Raw genomic sequence first — 19,895 nt, forward strand, 5'->3', positions numbered from 1 at the left:
GCATTTCTCAGCTTTCGGACAGTCTCTGTCGTCGACACACAACTCGGCACACAATCCAAGCACAGGGAATTTGTTTGGACACACTCCTGGCTTTGCTGTTATACAACCACAGAAACCACATCACTGAATGCCTCGTTCTCTGTAATAGGGAACAAGAGAAAAGAAAAAAACCTGACCCATGCATCAGTATAACATACCTTTATATGGAGCTGTACATGTATGTCCACATCCATTGCTGCAGCATTTCTCAGCTTTCGGACAGTCGCGGTCATAGGAACACATCTCTACACACACTCCTACTACTCCAGGTTTGTTTTTTGGACACACTCCTGGCTTTGCTGATATACATAAACACAAGAGAAAAACCATAAGTCACTGAATGCCTCATTAACCATAAACAAAAAACACAAACATGTTCACTCATTTTGATGGTCCCTTTAACACACTGAACATTGCACATACAGGTCACACAAAAGCTGCCTTTGGATTTAAATTGGCAAATGCTGAGTGAATGATTGGATTATTGCAGTGGTTATGTTTCTATCATGTTATAAGTTTGGCAACTGTTACACACACACGTTGGGGAGCATGAAAGATCCTTTTCACACATGAATCGGCCCCTCTGAGTCCAGACCTTAAATTTGGGATGTGCTGACGAGACTAGACAGAGTGCTGGACTCTTGCATTGTCAATACATGATCTTGACCAAACATTGATGCACCTCTTGATTAAAATAAATGCTGTGTGTATAAAGTGCATCCGGAAAGTATACACAGCACTTCACTTTTTAGAATTGAGGAAAATGAAATTAATACATTTTGGAATAAGGCTGTAACATAAAATGTGGAAAAAACAAGCGTTGTGAATACTTTCCAGATGCACTGTGTGAGATATACGCCCATCTTCATCATTGTGTTTATCCTTGTACAACAGAAGAAATAAAACCAATAACTTGACTACTTAGAACTACCAACATAACTTTAACATTAACTGGACGTTTGTACTGTATATTTACAAACGTATGTCCTGAGAGTTTGTAAAGTCATTTATATTTTCTTCGCGCTGTGTAATGAAGATAAAAGACCTTACATCTGGGTCGTTCTTCAGCGACTCTTGCGCTCCAGCATACAGAGGAACACAATAATACAACAATCAACGAGCAGAACAGTCGAGCTGCCATCTTCTCTACCAGCGACCTCACAATGAACTCAGCGGGAAAATGCGCTGAATTAGAGGGTCAAAGCGAAACCGCGTTTTAAACATCCACGGAGGTCTGGCGCAAATTAAACCCTGATTAAACTCATTTGACTAAAGCTTTCTAGCAGCTTAATCTTGAAGACCCTGATGAGCTGTTCAGGTGTGTTTGATTAGGGATATTCAGGCAATTACCGCGCTACGAGATGACGTGGCGTGACGTCAGTAGAGCATAAGCTTTTTTTTTAAAACTAGGTATTGAGGTTAGAAATTGTGTTTCATATTTGGGTATACAGATAACTAAAGAAAATCTTAGTTGCTCTATACATTTCAACCCAATTGTAAAAAAAAATATATAAAAAAATAAAGGTTTAAATGCTGGCTACAGTAAGTAAGTAAGTAAAATGTATTTGTATAGCACATTTCACAGATAAAAATCACAAAGTGCTTCACAACAAAAGGGGGGAATACACAACATTATAAAAAAATATTACAGTACGTAATCAAAACCAATAAATAGAAAAGGAAATAAACAGAAATGCACAAATGACCGGCCTAACCCTACAGTCTAGGTAAAAGCCTCTTTAAAGAGTTTTCAAATTTTCCACTGAGTCGAGGCAGCATAGGGAAGGAGGCAATGCATTCCACAGCCTAGGTGCCACAGCTTGAAATGAACGGTCCCCTCTAGTTTTAAAAGAGAGACCTCTCTTTGAAAGGCAGAAGTTTGCTTGTTAAAGGGATAAAGGGATAGTTCACCCAAAATTTTAACTTCTGTCATCATTTACTCACCCTCAAGTTGTTCCAACCCTGTATGAGTTTCTTTGTTCTGCTGAACACAAAAGAAGATATTTGGATAGAGCAACCATTGACTACCATAGTATTTTTTTAAGACACGGGGTCCTATTTTAACGATCTAAGTGCATGGTCTGAGGCACACGGCACAGGTCAACTCCGGGTGTGTCCGAATCCACTTTTGTTAGTTTACCGATGGGAAAAATGGTCGGCACGCCAGGCGCATTGTCTAAAAGGGTACCTACCTAGTCTCTTAATGAGCCATGGGTGTGCTTTGGACATAATGTGCAATAAAACAATCAGAGTCTCATCTCCCATTCCCTTTAAAAGCCAGTTGCGCTTACACGTCGGATTTGCTATTTACATGCCAGAATATAGACACCCTCAACCTGACGAATCAGTTTAAATACATGTGTGTATTGCCACGATTGATCAAATAAGTAGGCAATTTCATTCGTCATTACTGCAAATAGGTCATTCTGATACATGCAATGACTATCCATTATGACATGTAGGCATTTTTATCTTTATGCACACAATAATAATCTTTTACATTTATTTTTAATATTTGGCATGTTTGTGTGCTGCTGCACATCACTGTGTGTGTAATAAGCAGAGTGTACGTGCATTGTGCACCGCATAGGAGCATGTTACTAATGCGCCCTTTAAATAGCACACAAATACGGCGTGTCTATTTACACCAAGTGCAAATAGCGTGTATTGTTCTGCCTAACAATGCCTGTTTGGGAAAAACAAGATAAAAAAAATTAACAGGCATATTTCAACTTTTCATTGGCGTAGTGACGCGATCGACCAGGGTTCGAATCCACCTTTTCCAGAGCTCCATCTTCTCCCTTTTCCTATCACATATCACATCGGAAAGGCATTTACTTTCAATAAAAATATGAAATCGGACACACACAATGATCACTCTACAAACAGTTCAATGTTAGCTTAGTTCATTTATTTCTGATAAACTCAAAAATTGTGACAAACGCAGATTCCAGCCTTTATGAGTAAATCATGTGATGTCTTTAATGGCACTTGTCACATGAACATACAAAGATCTTGGCTCAACATTAAGTCAAGTTAAAAGCAAATTAAGCATGATAAAAGAAAAAAACAATTCTAAAAATATTCTCGTAAAAGCAGGCTTGTGATAGGCTTTCGGGTGGAATTTGTAACATTACATATTCATTTAAAAAGAATGGTTTTTAACCACAAATTTTATGCTACTAGTATTTCAGCTTCTGGAATGGACCAATTGAATTAATTATTCTAACTAGAGCTGATGTATTCTATAGGCAGGGGATGAGCTTTGTTTAAACCGGTGACTTTGGGAACAGATGCCAATTAAAAACTATGATAAAACATACTTTTACTGTTCCAGTAAACCCCACGAGTCTTCAAGTGAAAGTGATAATTTCCATCACACAGTGATAACATGTTTCACCAAAGGCAGAATATTACAGAATCATTGTGATTCATATAAACACAAAAGAAAAACAATGACATTTTGCACATTTCAACAATTCAGAATTGTAGGATAAATAGCAACAAAAAAAATAAAAATATAAACATTTTAGCTGTAAACACACAATTGTGAAATTTATTTAAAGCATTCAGATTCATAATACTTTATGCAGCAGCAAATAACATACACAGAGACGGGAGAAATGAAAGGAAATTGTGGTGATGAGATACTATCTTCAGAGAAAATGTTGAATGAATACTAAGTGACAAGTACATTAACGCTAATGACAAGCGTATGAAGAGCAGCAACGGCAATTCTTGACATAATATTCCAGTTAAGCAAATAAATGTGAACAAAAACATTGGATATGTCAAAGCAGATGTTATTAGTTATTGCTGTGTAAATGCTGCTGCTAATGATTAAAGACAGAAATTGTGTATTATAAATCTTATAAAAAATTATAAATCCCCCCACCCCCCACAGTAGATGAAAACTGAAACGTGAATTTACATATATTTGTCAAAAAGTGCATTAAACAGTGGCTCGGCAGTTTGGTTTGCAATTTGAACAGCAATCTGAATTTTTTCTGCTTGAAAGAAATGTCTACTGTACTAAAAAAAAATGTTAAAAAATATAACTTAAAGGGGTTATATGTAACTTTTCCCCCAAAATAAACATAACAATAGCCTTTTTATTTTACCATTTATGACTCAAACATCTCCTGATGAGCATACTGACACCTTGTCCGCTCACAGTGGGTGCACCTATAAGCCTGTCTATTTTTCCTATTTTCTGTCGGGTCTGATTTTTCCCGCGTTGTCTGCGGATGTGACGTCACCACCGCTGCGAGAGCGAGCAGAAAATAAGAGCAGTTCAGTTTTTTGGCCACAGGTGTCAGTCGCGAGTTTACATTTCAGAAAAACGCATATAGCCCCTTTAAAAGAAATCATGCAATGCAGAAATGTAACAACCACCACTGTACAAATACATTCACCCTGCCTTAGTGGGAAGGATGAGATTGTTTTTCTTTGCAGAGCTTATCAATTCTGGGTGTTATTGGGAACAGGCAAACTCTCAAGTCACCTTCCACATTAAAGGGATAGTTCACCCTTGCAAAGATCATTTACACTCATCTTTTTCTTCTAACGTTACAGCGTGCGGGCAGACAGGGTTGCCAAATTTTTACAAAACCCGCCCAATTGCTACTCAAAACTAGCCAAAAACAAGCCCAATAGCTTTCCGGGGGGGTTCTCCGGGAAGAAAAGGCATTTGGGGGGTAAAATATGTGTTATTTTGGCAGGGCTACCTGCTAAAATTCGCATTCCTGGGTCTGTATTGGTGTATGCACATAATTGGGGTCGCTTCAACCCGCGGACTTGGCAACACAGTGCAGTTGAGTTCTGTTGACATTTGACAACTAACGTTATGCGTCGCTCCGTTGCTCTGATTGGTTGTAGGTCTATCCAATTGAGGTCTTTCCTGGTTCGGTTGAAACACGCCCCATAATCACAGCCCAACGGAGCAGTATCAGACTCATACTCTGACTAGAATTGAGTATGACGACGTCAGGCTATCCCCAACAATCACTCGGCACATATCCACTGCTGCTGGAAGTATTAATTCCTCCCCGATCGTGTGAGACTTTTTACACTTGGCTATTCGCAGGCTGCAAGCAGAGGTGGAAAAAGTAATAACATATTTTATACAGTGTAGTGTAGTTCTTTTAGATGTTCACTTTGCACATAAATCAAATTTTTTGTTAAATCAGTGTGTAATACTTACATTCGGTGGTACTGGTGTATGGCTCCTGTGGCGATAGTAAATCACAGCAGCAGTTACAGCAGCAGCAGCCACCAGCAGAAGAACAACAGCAACTATTCCTGCTACAGCAGCTGAAGACAGACCTGAACCTGGAACAGCTGAAGACAGACAGACATTATTACTGGATTTCAAAATAATGAACTGCATTTAAACAATCCCCAAGGAAATCATCTGTACAGATCTGACTATGATCTCCAGTGATTTCAGCGATGAGAATCTCATTTAAATACCACTTCATCAAATAATTTAGGTTTTTCACCTGCACCTGGATCTAAAGAGACAGATTCTCCCTCCATCACTGACATGGTCTTCAGTTTCCCTCGTTCAGAAGCAGGAACACCTGAAACATGATAATTATAGCTTCTTGATATATCCAACAATGTGGGGACACAAAGTAAATAAGAGATTCATTATGCTGTACCGTCAGATTCATTGATTATAATGCCACTTAATTTCTATAAATAGACCCATTCACAATTTGAATAATAGTTTTTTTAATGCTAATGGCCATGTAGACATCGAAAGTTTCAGGAGTCAATCAGATAAATTATTGCTCCATGTGCAACTCCTGAAATTGCTATGATTGACAGTGATAACCATAGCCGTGTCACTGTCTTGATTTACTGATGCATAGAGCAGCATTATGCACCATCAGAAACAGAAGAAAGAACAAGTAGTTTCCCTAAACAAGGCTGTGAATACTTATGTACATGTTGTTTATTTTTAATACATTTGCAAATATTTAAAACAAACTTCTCTCGCGTTGTCATAATGGGGTATTGTTTGTAGAATCGAGGGGAAAAAAAAGAATTTTGTAACATAACAATGTGGAAAAAGTCAAGTGCTGCGAATACTTTCCGGATGCACTGTATATTTTAAAATAGTCAAATCTCACTTTTTCAAATAAACTACCATTCATACTCACCAGTGACATTAACACTGAAGATCTTTTCACTGCTGCTGCTGCTGATGATGACCTGTAGTTGATATTCTCCTGAGTCTGTGGTGTCGATGTTTGTGATGGTCAGAGATCCAGTCTGATGATCCAGCTTCAGTCTGTCTCTGAATCTCACTTTACACTGATCATCTGTACAGATCTTACTCTGATCTCCAGTGATTTGAGCTATGCGAATGCCATTAAAATACCATTTAATTCTGGCTTTCTGGGTTACTTTATCACCAGTGTTTAGAGTGACTGAATCTCCCTCCATCACTGACACTGACTCTTTGTCTGTATCAACACCAAACACACCTGGATAAAAAGAAAAGAAGAGTTATTATAAATCACATCTGGATGAGTGGCACAAAAAATAGGACAGGAAAACAGGAAAGTGCTGTGATTTTTTCCTTTATACAGAATATCTAGATTGCGGTTAGAGAAATAGGCTATGTCTGGATTCATAATGTAAAGCATGCAAACAGAGAACAGAAGAACATCACTGATTCACACATTCATCAAACATAGGCTACATCCTCTCTTGTGGATGATATTGAACATCTTATACAGAACACCCTAAAACACACAAAATTATAAATGCAACACTTTTGTTTTTGCCCCCATTTTTCAGATCTAAGATCAGTTCCTTCTTGTCTTCCGTGTGTGCCTCCACGACGCATGCGCGAGAATATGACGTAGCGCCAGCGTTCGGGAATCCATGAAATGCTTTTGAGAACTACGCCGAGACCTAAAGCACGATCAATGTAGAATTCAACAGCTTAGATACGCACGTCTTCCTCTGCTTGTAAACAAATCACTTCTGGGTCATGTGTCCGAACGCCGGATCTGCGTCATATTCTCGCGCATGCATCGTGGAGGCACACACGGAAGACAATAACAAGTTGGATAAAGGTGTTATTTAGATTTTTTTTTGCGCACAAAAACTATTGTCGTCGCATCGTAAAATTATTGTAGAGTCACTGTGGTGAGATGGACTTTATGACGTTTTAAGTGCCTTTTATGCGTCTTGGAATTTAAATGTACTGAATGCCAATGGAGGCCTATCTGAAGCCTTTCTCAGCCATCAGCTTTCAACACAAATATCTTCATTTGTGTTCCGAAGATGAACGGAGGTCTTACGGGTGTCGAAGGACATGAGGGTGAGTAATTAATGACAGAATTTTCATTTTTGGGTGAACTAACCCTTTAATAACTTCACTGTAACACACTGTACTGTCACCAAATTCAGTTCACACTTTACTGCTGTCCTGCTGGTTATACTACAACACATATTTTGGAAAAATGTGCTTTTGCATAATTTTTGATTTTTCTATTATGAAAAATATTCAATAACTTCACTCTTATTAAAAGAAAGTATTTTCAATAAATTCACTGTAACACACTGTACTGTCACCAAAATCAGTTCACACATCACTGCTGTCCTGCTGGTTATACTACAACACGTATTTGGGAAAAATTTGCTTTTGCACAATTTTTATTATGAACAATATTTAATAACTTGACTATTATGAAAAATATATTCAATAACTTCACTGTAACACACTGTACTGTCACCAAATTCAGTTCACACATCACTGCTGTCCTGCTGGTTATACTACAACACATATTTTGGAAAAATGTGCTTTTGCATAATTTTTTATTTTTCTATAATGAAAAATATTCAATAACTTCACTCTTATTAAAAAAATATATTCAATAAATTCACTGTAACACACTGTACTGTCACCAAATTCAGTTCACACATCACTGCGGTCCTGCTGGTTATACTACAACACGTATTTAGGAAAATTTTGCTTTAGCACAATTTTTGTTATGAAAAATATTCAATAACTTGACTATATATTCAATAACTTTACTGTAACACACTGTACAGTAGGGCTGTGCGATATTCAAGAAAAATGTGATATGCGATATCCTTGTTAAATAATGTGATATTCGATATGCGATACGATATTGCTTTAAGTGTGTAAAATCTATTTCTTTCCCCAACTGATATCTTTCACTTAAAGCATAACCGACTGTGTTTACATGAATACTCGTCAAGACATAACTGTGTGTGTATTTGACAGTTCGAGTGTGTAACAAGACATGAAAAAAAGAACGGCTTGACAGCACGAGACTGCAAGGAGTTGTTTTTCGCAAGTTATTGCATTTATTAACTCTTTTTAACATCAAGCAAGTCACATAAGTAACAGTCATGTGCTCAGTCTATTCTCTGCTATATGCATCAACCTAAAATGTACACTTTTCACAATGTTGAAGTAGCCTATTAAAATCATTCAGATATTGCGTGCCCTTGCAATATGCATATTGCGATATGTACATTTGCGATAGTTCGATAATTTCGATATATTGTGCAGCCCTACTGTACAGTAACCAAATTCAGTTCACATATCACTGCTGTCCTGCTGGTTATACTACAACACGTATTTGGGAAAAATGTGCTTTTGCACAATTTTTATTATGAACAATATTTAATAACTTGACTATTATGAAATATATATTCAATGAATTCACTGTAACACACTGTACTGTCACCAAATGCAGGTCACACATCACTGCTGTCCTGCTGGTTATACTACAACACGTATTTTGAAAAGAATTTGCTTTTGCATAATTTTTTATTTTTCTATTATGAAAAATATTCAATAACTTTACTCTTATTAAACAAAATATTTTCAATCAATTCACTGTAACACACTGTACTGTCACCAAACTCAGTTCACACATCACTGCTGTCCTTATAGTTGTGCTTTTGCACAATTTGTATTATGAAAAATATTCAATAACTTCACTATTCTGAATATTTTTCAGAATACATTTTTTTCCAGACATTTTATTTTTCCAAAATAAGTGTTGCAGTATAACTATCAGGAAAATAGTGATGTGTGAACTGAATTTGGTGACACTCAGAGAGCCGAGAAACACAAAAACATGCAATTAAAGAAGTTTTCCAAATTTCCTCTCTCCCTTCCTAAAAAAGGTTTAATATTAGCTTTATTTAATAAAATAACACATTATCTTAATCAAAAATGAATAAAGTGAGACACTTAAGTGGTTTTATTTTACATTTGAATGCATTCTTTTTAATTTCTGAATATTTATCGCAGCTGTTAGACATCGAACTGACTGGAAAGACATTTTATAGGCCTATATTACTTTTTTTAATTTTATTAATTTCTTGTCTTTTGTTATTATATTATATATTGTCTTGCATAATTGCTTGATGACTTTAAACATAAGTTATTAATCACGTAATGCCAATAACCTTTATTTACATTCATTTATTTGTCTGTGCATTAGGTGCATGGTGCCAGATGTGGGCCTTCATATGATATGAGTGGAGGGCGTTGGGGGCCCCCGATATTTTTCCATGGGGCCCTAATTCCCTAGCTACGACCCTGGTGACATTACCGTATGTTACAGTGAAGTTATAGACTGTTGTTGTAGTAGGCGCTTATCGGGTCTTTATAAATTCGTATCTGTGAATAGGCCTACGCAACCAACCGACTCTGACTGTAGGCTATATCATCTTAAAACCGCAATAGCTTTAGAAATAATACATTTCTTTCGATTGTAAAGTGATTTTAAAAAATGATACAGCGTCAAAGCAGAATTTGTTTTTCATCGTTTGGAAGAGAGCAAATGGAAATAAATGTCTTACCGAGAACGAAGAACGCACACTGTGTGATCCAAATAAAGACTTTCATTTTCAAGAAAATGAATGAAGATAAAGTCGTTGCTAACGTTACGTCCAGGTGAAGTTCGTTTCAACGCCAATAAATATAACTGATCACATGCGAACGCTGCGTTTTGGTTTCGGGGTTGTATGGGGGGTCGCACCCACACTTTTTCTGCAGTTATGCACAAACACCTTACAGCAGTCGCTCCTCCGTTTCTATGGCCGGCCGCTCTGTGTCTGCGACTCTGCGCTTGCAGCGGCTGCCTCGTCTCTCTCTCCTCCCTCTCAAACATGACACCGGCTTTGAGTGTGACCGGCTGATGATTGGCTGTTCTGCCTTAAGTCCCGCCTCTCTTGGTGTGTTACTGAAAGCACCAATGCACCAATAGATTTATCGTCAGCTCGTGTTAAGGAGGCGGGAACTTATGGTTATGGTTATTTTCATCTCCCTTTTCCATGTACTTTGAATGAGTGTTTATGCTTTCAAGGTTTTAACACTCGACGCTAGTGATGTCGTACAATATACAGAATAACGATAGCACTGATAAAAGTTACTTTACTAAGATTAGCTTGCATTCGTCTGGGAACCTGATGTTAGCAATGAAATGGTAAATAAATTATGAAAACGTAAAACTATTATTCATTTTACATAGATGTCATAACCTACATGTTAACTGACAAATTAAATAACTGCAAATTATAATAGTTTTCTAAAGTAACCTCATCACTTGAAGGAACACTAATGGACGAGGTCGAACTGGAAGCCATGTTAAAGGGTAACTAAACCCTAAACCAACTTTTTTTAGTTAATGATCTGTAATACTGGAGCTTTATTAATGCTGTTCATTGATTCGAGTAAATGTTTTGACATTTGAGTATAAAGTGTTTTAATTCTATAAAATATGGTGTAAAACCGCCAAAGTGCTGCCCTCTTAAGGTTGAACGGTGGCTACTGCAGTTGAATTTTCCTATTGGACGTTGCGGTACATCGTGACGTAGGATGGTACCTCCAACGGCTCACTATCCGCGCCCCTGGCACGAGCTTACCACGCCCTCAGAAATGTTTCCCCCAATCACATGAGGAGAACGGCTTCACTCCAGTATGAACTGTCATGTTACATGAAGTAAACATTATGAATTAAACTGACTTGACACTTGCTTTAACATTGTATTGAAGAAAATACGGTTAAATAATGCAGTTGTCAGTACACGTCAGGCTTTTCTTGCGATATTATTGCCGCCCGTCATGTGTACAGATAATTTTCATACATGAGACGCGCTTTCAAACCCTGACACGCAAGTGGTTGCCACGGACGCAGATAGATTAGGTCGGTTCTCTTGCGCGGCTGCTTCACTAGCATCGTCGGCATCGGGAGTTAACGCAGTTTGAGCAGCGGCTCGCATTGATAAGGCTCCGGGTTTGTGTCTGTTACAGACAATCCACCCTCCTCCACTTCAGGTGAAGGTAGGAGAAATGACCGCTCTGTTGCAAAGCTGGCGTCACTCCAGTCATTCTCCATCTTTGCGACTCGCGAGTCAGACAGCTGTAAATCAATCCGTCACTGCGGGTCTCAGGTGCACACCCCCCGCTCAGCCCCGCCCTCGGTTCGTCCCCTCTGTGTCCGCCGGGCTCTGCCCACTTTTCCAGCATTTTTTGAAAATTGCCAGTGGGTGGAGTTAAGCTCTGAGCAGGGGTTTAGTTACCCTTTAACTTGGACTAAATCGGCCACCGTAGGAGTTAAAACAGAAATCGGAATTGGGAGGAACAGAAACTAATATTTACTGGATGGTCATATACCTTTTCACCGCTAGATGGGGGAAAATATCACACAGTGTAGCTTTAAATAAGCTTGATATGTGTTTGGGAAGATGTTCTGTTTATGTTTTGTTGACACGTTGAGTGTTTTCGGTATTATATTTCGTTTTTTAGACTAATGCTAATTGGGATATTGTTCAGCAGCTAGCAAAATTTGGTTATGTATGTGGCATGCAATGTATAAAGTAACGGATGGCCGAATTGTAGTGTCAAAAAAGACAGAAGCCTCTGATGCAGGGAAGATTAGGGATATAAAGACAGAGGTAAAGTGATGTAATGAATGAACAGTTTATCTGATTGCATGGTAGTAAAATACTAATGTTCACTAATTAATTCCAGCAATTTTTTACCTTAAACTTTATGCAATCAACTGTTCTGGGTTCTCCAGAGGCCACAGACAGTGTGATTTTGATTTAAAAATCATATCCGTTTTTTTAAATGCATGTAATATCACTTTTTTAATAGCCTTATGTTTTTACTCTGCAGTTGTGCAGTTTTAAGGGGCAACTTTAAAATGTATTTGCCAAAAGTATTAATGATATTTATATACAGGTTTATTTAAAATAGCAACATTTTATGTAAAATTCACATTAAATATCTCAGTTTAATTCATGGTGAAAACGTGAATGTGCATATAGTGGAAGATTGCTGCCATATACTGGAAAACAAACACTTTTGCTAGTTCTCAATAGTTTGTGCATGAATGCCAGATGCAGTTACTCCTGTTCTTTGTGTTTTGGCTGTATTGTGGTGTTGGTGCCATTTTTGTATAGCTTAACTATCATCAGCCTTTTAAAAAATAAAAAATGTAATTATATTATGAACATAATGACGGGGTAGAATGGGACTGAACATCATATAAAACAAAATATTAAAAATAGATAAATTATAAATTAAAAAAACATCAATGCATTACAAAAATAAAACAGTACCAGTGTTTCCACGACTTAGACATTGTTTTCGTCGTTTTTATTGTTAACAAAAAAACCACATCCATCCCCCGCACTTTTGAAAAGCTTGCTACGCCCCTGCACACACACTCAATATATTTTTTTATATAGGCTACACCCACATTTTGACTCACCACTCCAGAGCACCTGCTGCCATTTTCTGCACCCCAGTTCCTGTTTCCATGCAGTTTAGTCACTTGGCCTTGTTCTCATGTCGGAGGTATGAATTTTGGCCCCAAGTCTTCCATGACAACGACTTCTGCGGACAGTATGTGTACCATTGTTCCACTGTTTTCTACAGCTCTGATCTGACGGCACTGCTGGACATCTTACGATTGCAGGGGTAGTAAGCATGATGTGCCTTTCATCTGCTGCAGTACATTTCTTTGGCTGACCACTGCATCCACGATCCTCAATGTTGCCAGTTTCTTTGTGCTTCTTCAAAGAGCTTGACCAGCACATCTGGAAACCTGTCTTCCTTGCTGTGCTCAGTCTTGCCATGGTGTATGACTTTTGACAGTAAACTGTCTTCAGCTACCTTGTTAGTGGAGTTTGGCTGTTCCTCACCCAGATATATTAATGTTGTGTTAATCTACATATTACTGTATATTCTGTGTGTATTGACAAATTGTATTTTGATGCTTTGGAAACATTTTTCTTGAAACTTTCATGCCAATAAAGTCCTTTGAATTGAATTTGGGTTTTTTTGTGTTTAATTTTGGAGGGAAGGGGGACTGCTCCCATAAGGTATAACACATTTACAGTATGTACAGTATATATTTTTCTTCTGCTACTATGGTCATAATTACTAAATCATTATGTTGTGTTAAGATACATTCACATTAACATGCACAACAAGTGAATATCAATGAATGCCAGAAGCTTCTCAATTTAAGTCAAGAAAAAAAGTTTGGTCAACAGTGAAAAATATACAAGGCAACCAATTGCATTCAACAAAACATTTAAAGGTGAACAACGTAGGATTTTTGCAGTAAAATATCCAGAAACCACTAGGCCAGTGTTGTTCAGTTGAGTACTTAGAATATCCCAAATGTTTCCAACTATTTGTAAATCGTGAGAAATTGCTATTTTAACCGAGGAACCGGAACGCAATATTTTTTTCCCCAGGACGGTAGGGGAAGGTACCGCCTTTTTCGTCTATGATTGGCTAGAAGGGCTCTCCTCCGATTGGTTATTTGATTTGGCCGTGAAACGTCATCTCACGTTCATGGCAGGCCAGGCTGTCGTGTGCGTGCCGTCAGATTTATATTCCAAGTTCACATGGTGTATCTAGTTGAGGCAAACACTATGGGTAAATCGACTGTACAGTAACTTTAAAGCCACACAGAAATGTGGTGGTTAAGGGCCACTGTGTCATGCTAATGTACTACTGATTCGTCCCATCTTCTATAGAAACAATCTCTTTCCAAAACAAATAACATTTGTTAGCCATTTCAAGGTAAGGATTACACAATATTAGTGCATCAACATTAACTGTATGTTAAACATTACTGGGTGGGTCCTCAGAATTTTTTTACTGGAGTAGATGCCAATTACATTAAGTACAAATACACCACTTTACTTGGTAAACGTATAGGTCGGAAAGACAAAATTACGTAAATCGCCATATCATTGAGAGCGGTAGTAGTGTAGGGGTAAGATGCACGGCATTTAGTTTTGACACAAATCGACCCGCGGTTCGAGTCCGGCTTTTGCCGAAATCAATCTTCTCCGTTTTCCCATCACATATCAAATCGGAAAGGCATTTATTTTCAATACAAATTAAGAAAATATTAAAAAAGTGGAAATAAAGCGTCTAATATGTGTTTAATAATAAGTGTTTATCGATTAGGGGTAGGTAAACAGACATGTGCTGAATGTTAGAGACGATAAAAGTGAGTGGGTCCAATATCATTGATCGTAAAAAGTGGGTGGGTCTTGGTCTTGTGAAAAAAATATCGCCACCGGGACGTGTGGGCTATGCGTGTGAGGGAGTTGCCTGTCGATTGCGTCATATCTGCGTCACCCTTGGTTTCCGGTTTTATTCAGTGAAACACTTTACTCTCACTGCAGTGTGAACAAGTGTCATAGCAGCCGCCGAGCGAACGTCATAACTTCCTTTTCAACACACTCAGATATATCTAATACGATAAACAGAGTTGCGTTACCTCATACTCATGACTGGAAAAGAGGAAGTGACGCCGGCAACCGTGTCATAATAAAAGTCCCGCCGGCGACTATGCCATAATAACAGTCCTGCTCTTCTGTCGCTCCCGCGGCCTTGCTCAGCTCCACAACACTCGGTCCTGCTCTGCTTCAGACTACAGTAATGTTAATAATCGCATCCATGAACATGATTTCTGCCCGAGTCCTATCCTGACTGTTTTCCACCGGCTGTGAGGTGAAAACCACATGTCCCAAGATTCTGCGCTCAAACGTGGCGTCATCAAACTACGCCTTTGTTTTGAACAGGCGACCTCTAGTGGACGGAAAAGTTACATAGTGTAGCTTTAATTATTTATTAACACCATTAACTGGGAGTGGTAAAAAAAGAGGAAACACTGTTAAAGGATTAGTTAACTTCAAAATGAAAATTTCCTGATAATTTGAGTAAATAGGGGTTTGGAAGCCAGACAGGGGGTGAGTAAATTATCAGGAAATTTTTTTGTTTTGAAGTTAACTAATCATTTAAGGTTAATACATTGAAGGACAGATTAAATGCACATCTTTACCAAACATTTTCATTAGGTAAATGCTGCGCTCCAGGCAGGTTTTTGAGCCCGTTAGGCACGACTTCAAACCATGACTCACGACTTTGTAGCGTTCCAGGCAAAGTCACGCCAAACTGCCTGAGCGCAAGGAATTGTGTGGCTAGCTGTAAACAAAGCATGGCGGACCGTGCCGGGCTTATGCTCATTTACAATAATTTCTCTCGCCAAAGGTGCTTACTCCTTGATTATTTGAGGGAAACGGAGGAGAAAAATGGTGTATAAGGCAAGAGAAGCTGTTATACCTTTTATTTTACGTTATTTGTAAAATACCGTGTACGACTTTCATGAACACCGCATCCGTAGGGGCTGTCATTGTTGTTTTGCGGGCTACATGACATCAGAGCTCGTAACTGGGAGTAGGCTATATCAATCTACGAGTTCACAGGTGTGCGGTCACGGGTTTGACTGCAGTTCCAGTGCACTCTCACAGGTTGGAAAAACAGGGGTTACAGGTTGCCTTAGAAGTGAGAATACACACCAACAGTTAGGTCCATACCTATTATATGTTTTTTCTTCCTCTATACTCCAGTACAGAATTTGATACCATATATACAAAGCTCAGCCATAAATTCTGCTTTTGATTGTAGAATTCTGCTGCTGATCGTAACATTTACTTTTATAGACTGATTTTCTTACCATGGTTGGCTTTGCAGCATTTGGATGCACCGATCGGTCAGAGAAAGAGATCCGGATGTATGGCTTGCCAAAAGATACTGACAGGAGAAAGAAATGGTTAGCCCAAGTGAGCAGAAGCAACCTTATTATCAGGAAAGATTACAACAACGGAAAACTGTGCGCAGTAAGTTATGCTTAAAATGGACATTTCACTTATGGATCAAGGTTCAACATGTTTTACTGTCATATGTACAAGACTGCAATGAAATTGTGATTGATAATTATTTATATATATATATATATATATATATATATATATATATATATATATATATATATATATATATATATATATATATATATATATATATATATATATATATATATATAACTTATCATTTAAAAAATATGTGAAATAATTATCTATCTGCAGTTATATGCATCCACATTTATGCTGCATAAATTATCACTCGTCACAATGCACTGTCCAACACAGTGGTTCTCAAAGTGGGGTCCGCGGACCCAAAGGGGTCTGCAACCCGTTGCCAGGGGGTCCGCAAAGTAATTTTAGAGCCCTATGAACGGAATCGCGGAATCCAGTCAGAATAGTGTCCATCGGGACAATTCTTGAACTTGTCATAAATTGGGCCGGCAGCACTTTGATATAGGCTAAAGGCAGTTTCACAATGAACGCAGAAAGCACAAGTGTCTGGTTCACTTTCAATGAGAGCTAAAGTAGCAGCGTAGCTAAAGCACCAAATTGCATGCGTTTTGGTAAAGGTGAAGAGCAAGCAAGCACTGCTCATTTATTAAGCCTACACACAATTCTGCTGCATGCGCTTGCACAGCTCTTCGTGGTGTCAAGTGTCGAGGTGTCCATGAGCAAGACCCCTAACCCCAGCTGCTCCAGATGAGCTGGATGGTGCCTTGCATGGCTGACACCGCCATCGGTGTATGAATGAGTGAATGAATGGGTGAATATGTAAAGCGCTTTGGTGGTCATGGGTCTGTTGAAAGCGCTATATAAATGCAGTCCATTTATATAAAGTTACATGAGAAATTGCACTATTGGAGGCGCTATATCTCAGCTGCCTTTGAGGGTGCATTCAAGTTTCAACTGTTACCTTATTCCCAATGAACTTGACTGTCATCATACAACATTATGAGCAATTTTACTGTAGCATTATGAAGTTATGGATCTATGAATTTGACAGATGTGACGAAACATGAGAAATTGCACTATTGGCCCAATTGGAGGCGCTATATCTCCACTGCCTTTAAGGGTGCGTTCAAGTTTTAACTGTGACCTTATTCCCAATGAACTTGACAGTTATCATACAACATTATGAGCAATTTTACTGTAGCATTATTGAGTTATGATCCCATGATTCTGAGAGATATGACATAGTTACATGAGAAATTGCACTATTGGCCCAATTGTATGCGCTATATCTCCGCTTCGTTTGAGGGTGCGTTCAAATTTTATTAATCTAATCTAATATGCACAGAGCCTGTTTTACAAAATCCAGACTTTGAAAAGACTTTCACTGTGCAGACTGATGCGTCTGAGCATGGCATTGGGGCTGTACTACTTCAGGAAGGTCAAGGGCAGCTCCAACCGATTGCCTACATCAGCAGGAAGCTCCTTCCCCGTGAATCCAGGTATTCTACGGTTGAGAAGGAGTGTCTAGCAATAAATGGGCATTGGACTCTTTAAGATATTACCTGGTGGGACGCAAATTCAAACTTGAGACTGATCACAGGGCATTGGCCTGGTTAGGCCGGATGAGGGACACAAATGCCCGTATCACCAGATGGTTTTTAGCCATCCAACCATTTGACTTTGACATTTTGTATAAAGCTGGGTCGCAGAATTGTACAGCAGATTACCTCTCTAGGACACCTCAGGTGTCTGAGGAAGGGGGGAGAAATGTCACCGGTTAACCTGTTGACTATCTAAATTTGGACTTGCAAACATTCACCAATTTCACTTGTACTATGCATTGCCGGCAATATTAACATCTGTGTACACATTAGGAGGGGGTTATGGAGTTTTTGTTTTGTTCAGTCTAAAATTTGTTTCTGCTGTGTCTTGTTCTAGTTTTAAAATTCTCATAGTTTTCTTAAGTTTTTCATTATGTTTCTGCATAACAAAATGCCAGAACACAATAACTCATGTTATAATTACCTTGTATTTTCCCCACAATATTTTCACCAACCCACTCTGTACAACCAAACCTTTCGTTTAGGTCAAACTGTCTTTTAAAGCAGCAGCCACATCACTTCCTGTGGAAGTTACCATTTTGGTGTGATGTCAGAGGGGTAGAATTTAGGAACAGTAGTTTTGCCATTTAATTGGATGTTAAACTCCTCAATGGTTGCTGTATTAGCTGTTTGGAAGTTTGTCTTGTTAAAATGGGTTAATATAGTATTTAATTGTATTGTTACAAACATTTAAATTTGTTTCTATTACTTGGTATACCCTGTAGGTGTGGCTTCAGCCTATAAATAGGCTTGCTGGCTGAGAGGATTTCAGTTCTGATTATGGACTCAGTGGAAGCACATACTGAGCAGAGCAGTGTTGCAAACTTGGGCCCTGTGGTTTAGCCAAATTAGCACATTGTTGCTGCACTGTTTCCTTCAGAAACAAACTTTTTCCTTCAGTCAAATTTCTTCCAGCCCTGACAGAGTCCAATAGTCCAATATTTTACTGGATTGCCTGATGCTGGCACTGTCCTGTTTTTGGAAGCGCTTCTTTCTAAATTCAAGCTACAATCATTCTGATTGGACTGTCCAAATGATGCCCCTAGTTGATCAATTGCTCCTGACCTTAATAAAGCAATTGTGGCCACGTAGACCTTGCAACAAGGTTTAATTGTAGCACAGCCACTGTGCATAAACTCTAATTTCCAGTGTTTCATAGTACTAGTGAAACTAAAACCAACACTTTCATATATAAATCATGTTATATGTTTGTACAAATTATACATATATACACACTATTCGGATTTCGTGTCAATAGCAATTTAAATTTAATTGGTTGGTGGCGGCCATGTCTTTTTAAAAATGTTATTCTTAGTCAAATTTAAAGTACTTCTCAAAAGTCTTTCAATTAATGCCATACAGTGAATGACAATCGTCTGCAGCCGCCAAATGGCTTACATCATTGACAATGTCAAGTGATTCATTTACAGCAAAACAAAAGATAACATTTATGCCTTTGTCTCCAAAACATTTGTGTCTTATATTTCAAAATGAATTTAGACAAGCTCAGCACTTTTTGCTTTTGTGAATTGAAATGTGTGTAAAGCATTGTGGGAGATTTAAGGACACAAAAGATACACTTGATACATCCTTCAAAAAACACTTAGTAAAGGACGTAAAACAAAGGCTGCCTTCCAAAGATCCTTCAAATGTAATGAAACTGTCATGATCCTGGATTTTCTTTCCCCTTTTCTCTGTCTCCCTCTTGTGGTCACAAACTCACTCACTCATGCACTCACTCACACAATCACGCACACTCATCCTCTCCTCTCATTATCTCTTACAACTGTTTCCCCTTTCGTTCCTATTTCCTCATCTGTCCCTTTTCCCCCCTTGATTGTCTCAGCTTCTTATTCCCTTTCCTTCCCTGTCTTGTTGTCGGATTATTCAATCACCTCATATGAGAAGCGTCCGTGATCTCGTCCTGTCCTGTCCTGTCCTGTCTGCTTGACGTAATACCATTTGTTCAACAGTGAGTTATACTGCCATCAGACTGTGTATTATCCACCGCCCCGCCCTGGTCTTCCGTCATCCTTACCCATAACAGAATAATACGAC

General features: G+C 38.5%; 1 protein-coding gene across 2 annotated transcripts; it reads right to left on the reverse strand.

Moving 5' to 3' along the window:
- Window positions 1-2,930: 2,930 nt before the first annotated feature.
- Window positions 2,931-10,195, reverse strand: ceacam3 (CEA cell adhesion molecule 3). 2 transcript variants are annotated; one of them, XM_079807420.1, is made up of 5 exons: window positions 9,904-10,195; window positions 6,207-6,533; window positions 5,541-5,621; window positions 5,243-5,379; window positions 2,931-5,126 (listed from the first exon to the last, which is right to left on the reverse strand). In XM_079807420.1, exons 1-5 carry the CDS (start codon window positions 9,947-9,949, stop codon window positions 5,106-5,108), a joined length of 612 nt encoding a protein of 203 aa, XP_079663546.1. In that variant the 5' UTR covers window positions 9,950-10,195; the 3' UTR covers window positions 2,931-5,105. The 2 variants fall into 2 exon arrangements, with proteins under 2 accessions (XP_079663546.1, XP_079663547.1); XM_079807421.1 differs by having other exon boundaries at window positions 2,932-5,126; window positions 5,547-5,621; window positions 9,904-10,174.
- Window positions 10,196-19,895: the final 9,700 nt, after the last annotated feature.

Source organism: Gobio gobio (assembly GCF_949357685.1).
Source record: "Gobio gobio genome assembly, chromosome: 24".
Classification (NCBI taxonomy): domain Eukaryota; kingdom Metazoa; phylum Chordata; class Actinopteri; order Cypriniformes; family Gobionidae; genus Gobio; species Gobio gobio.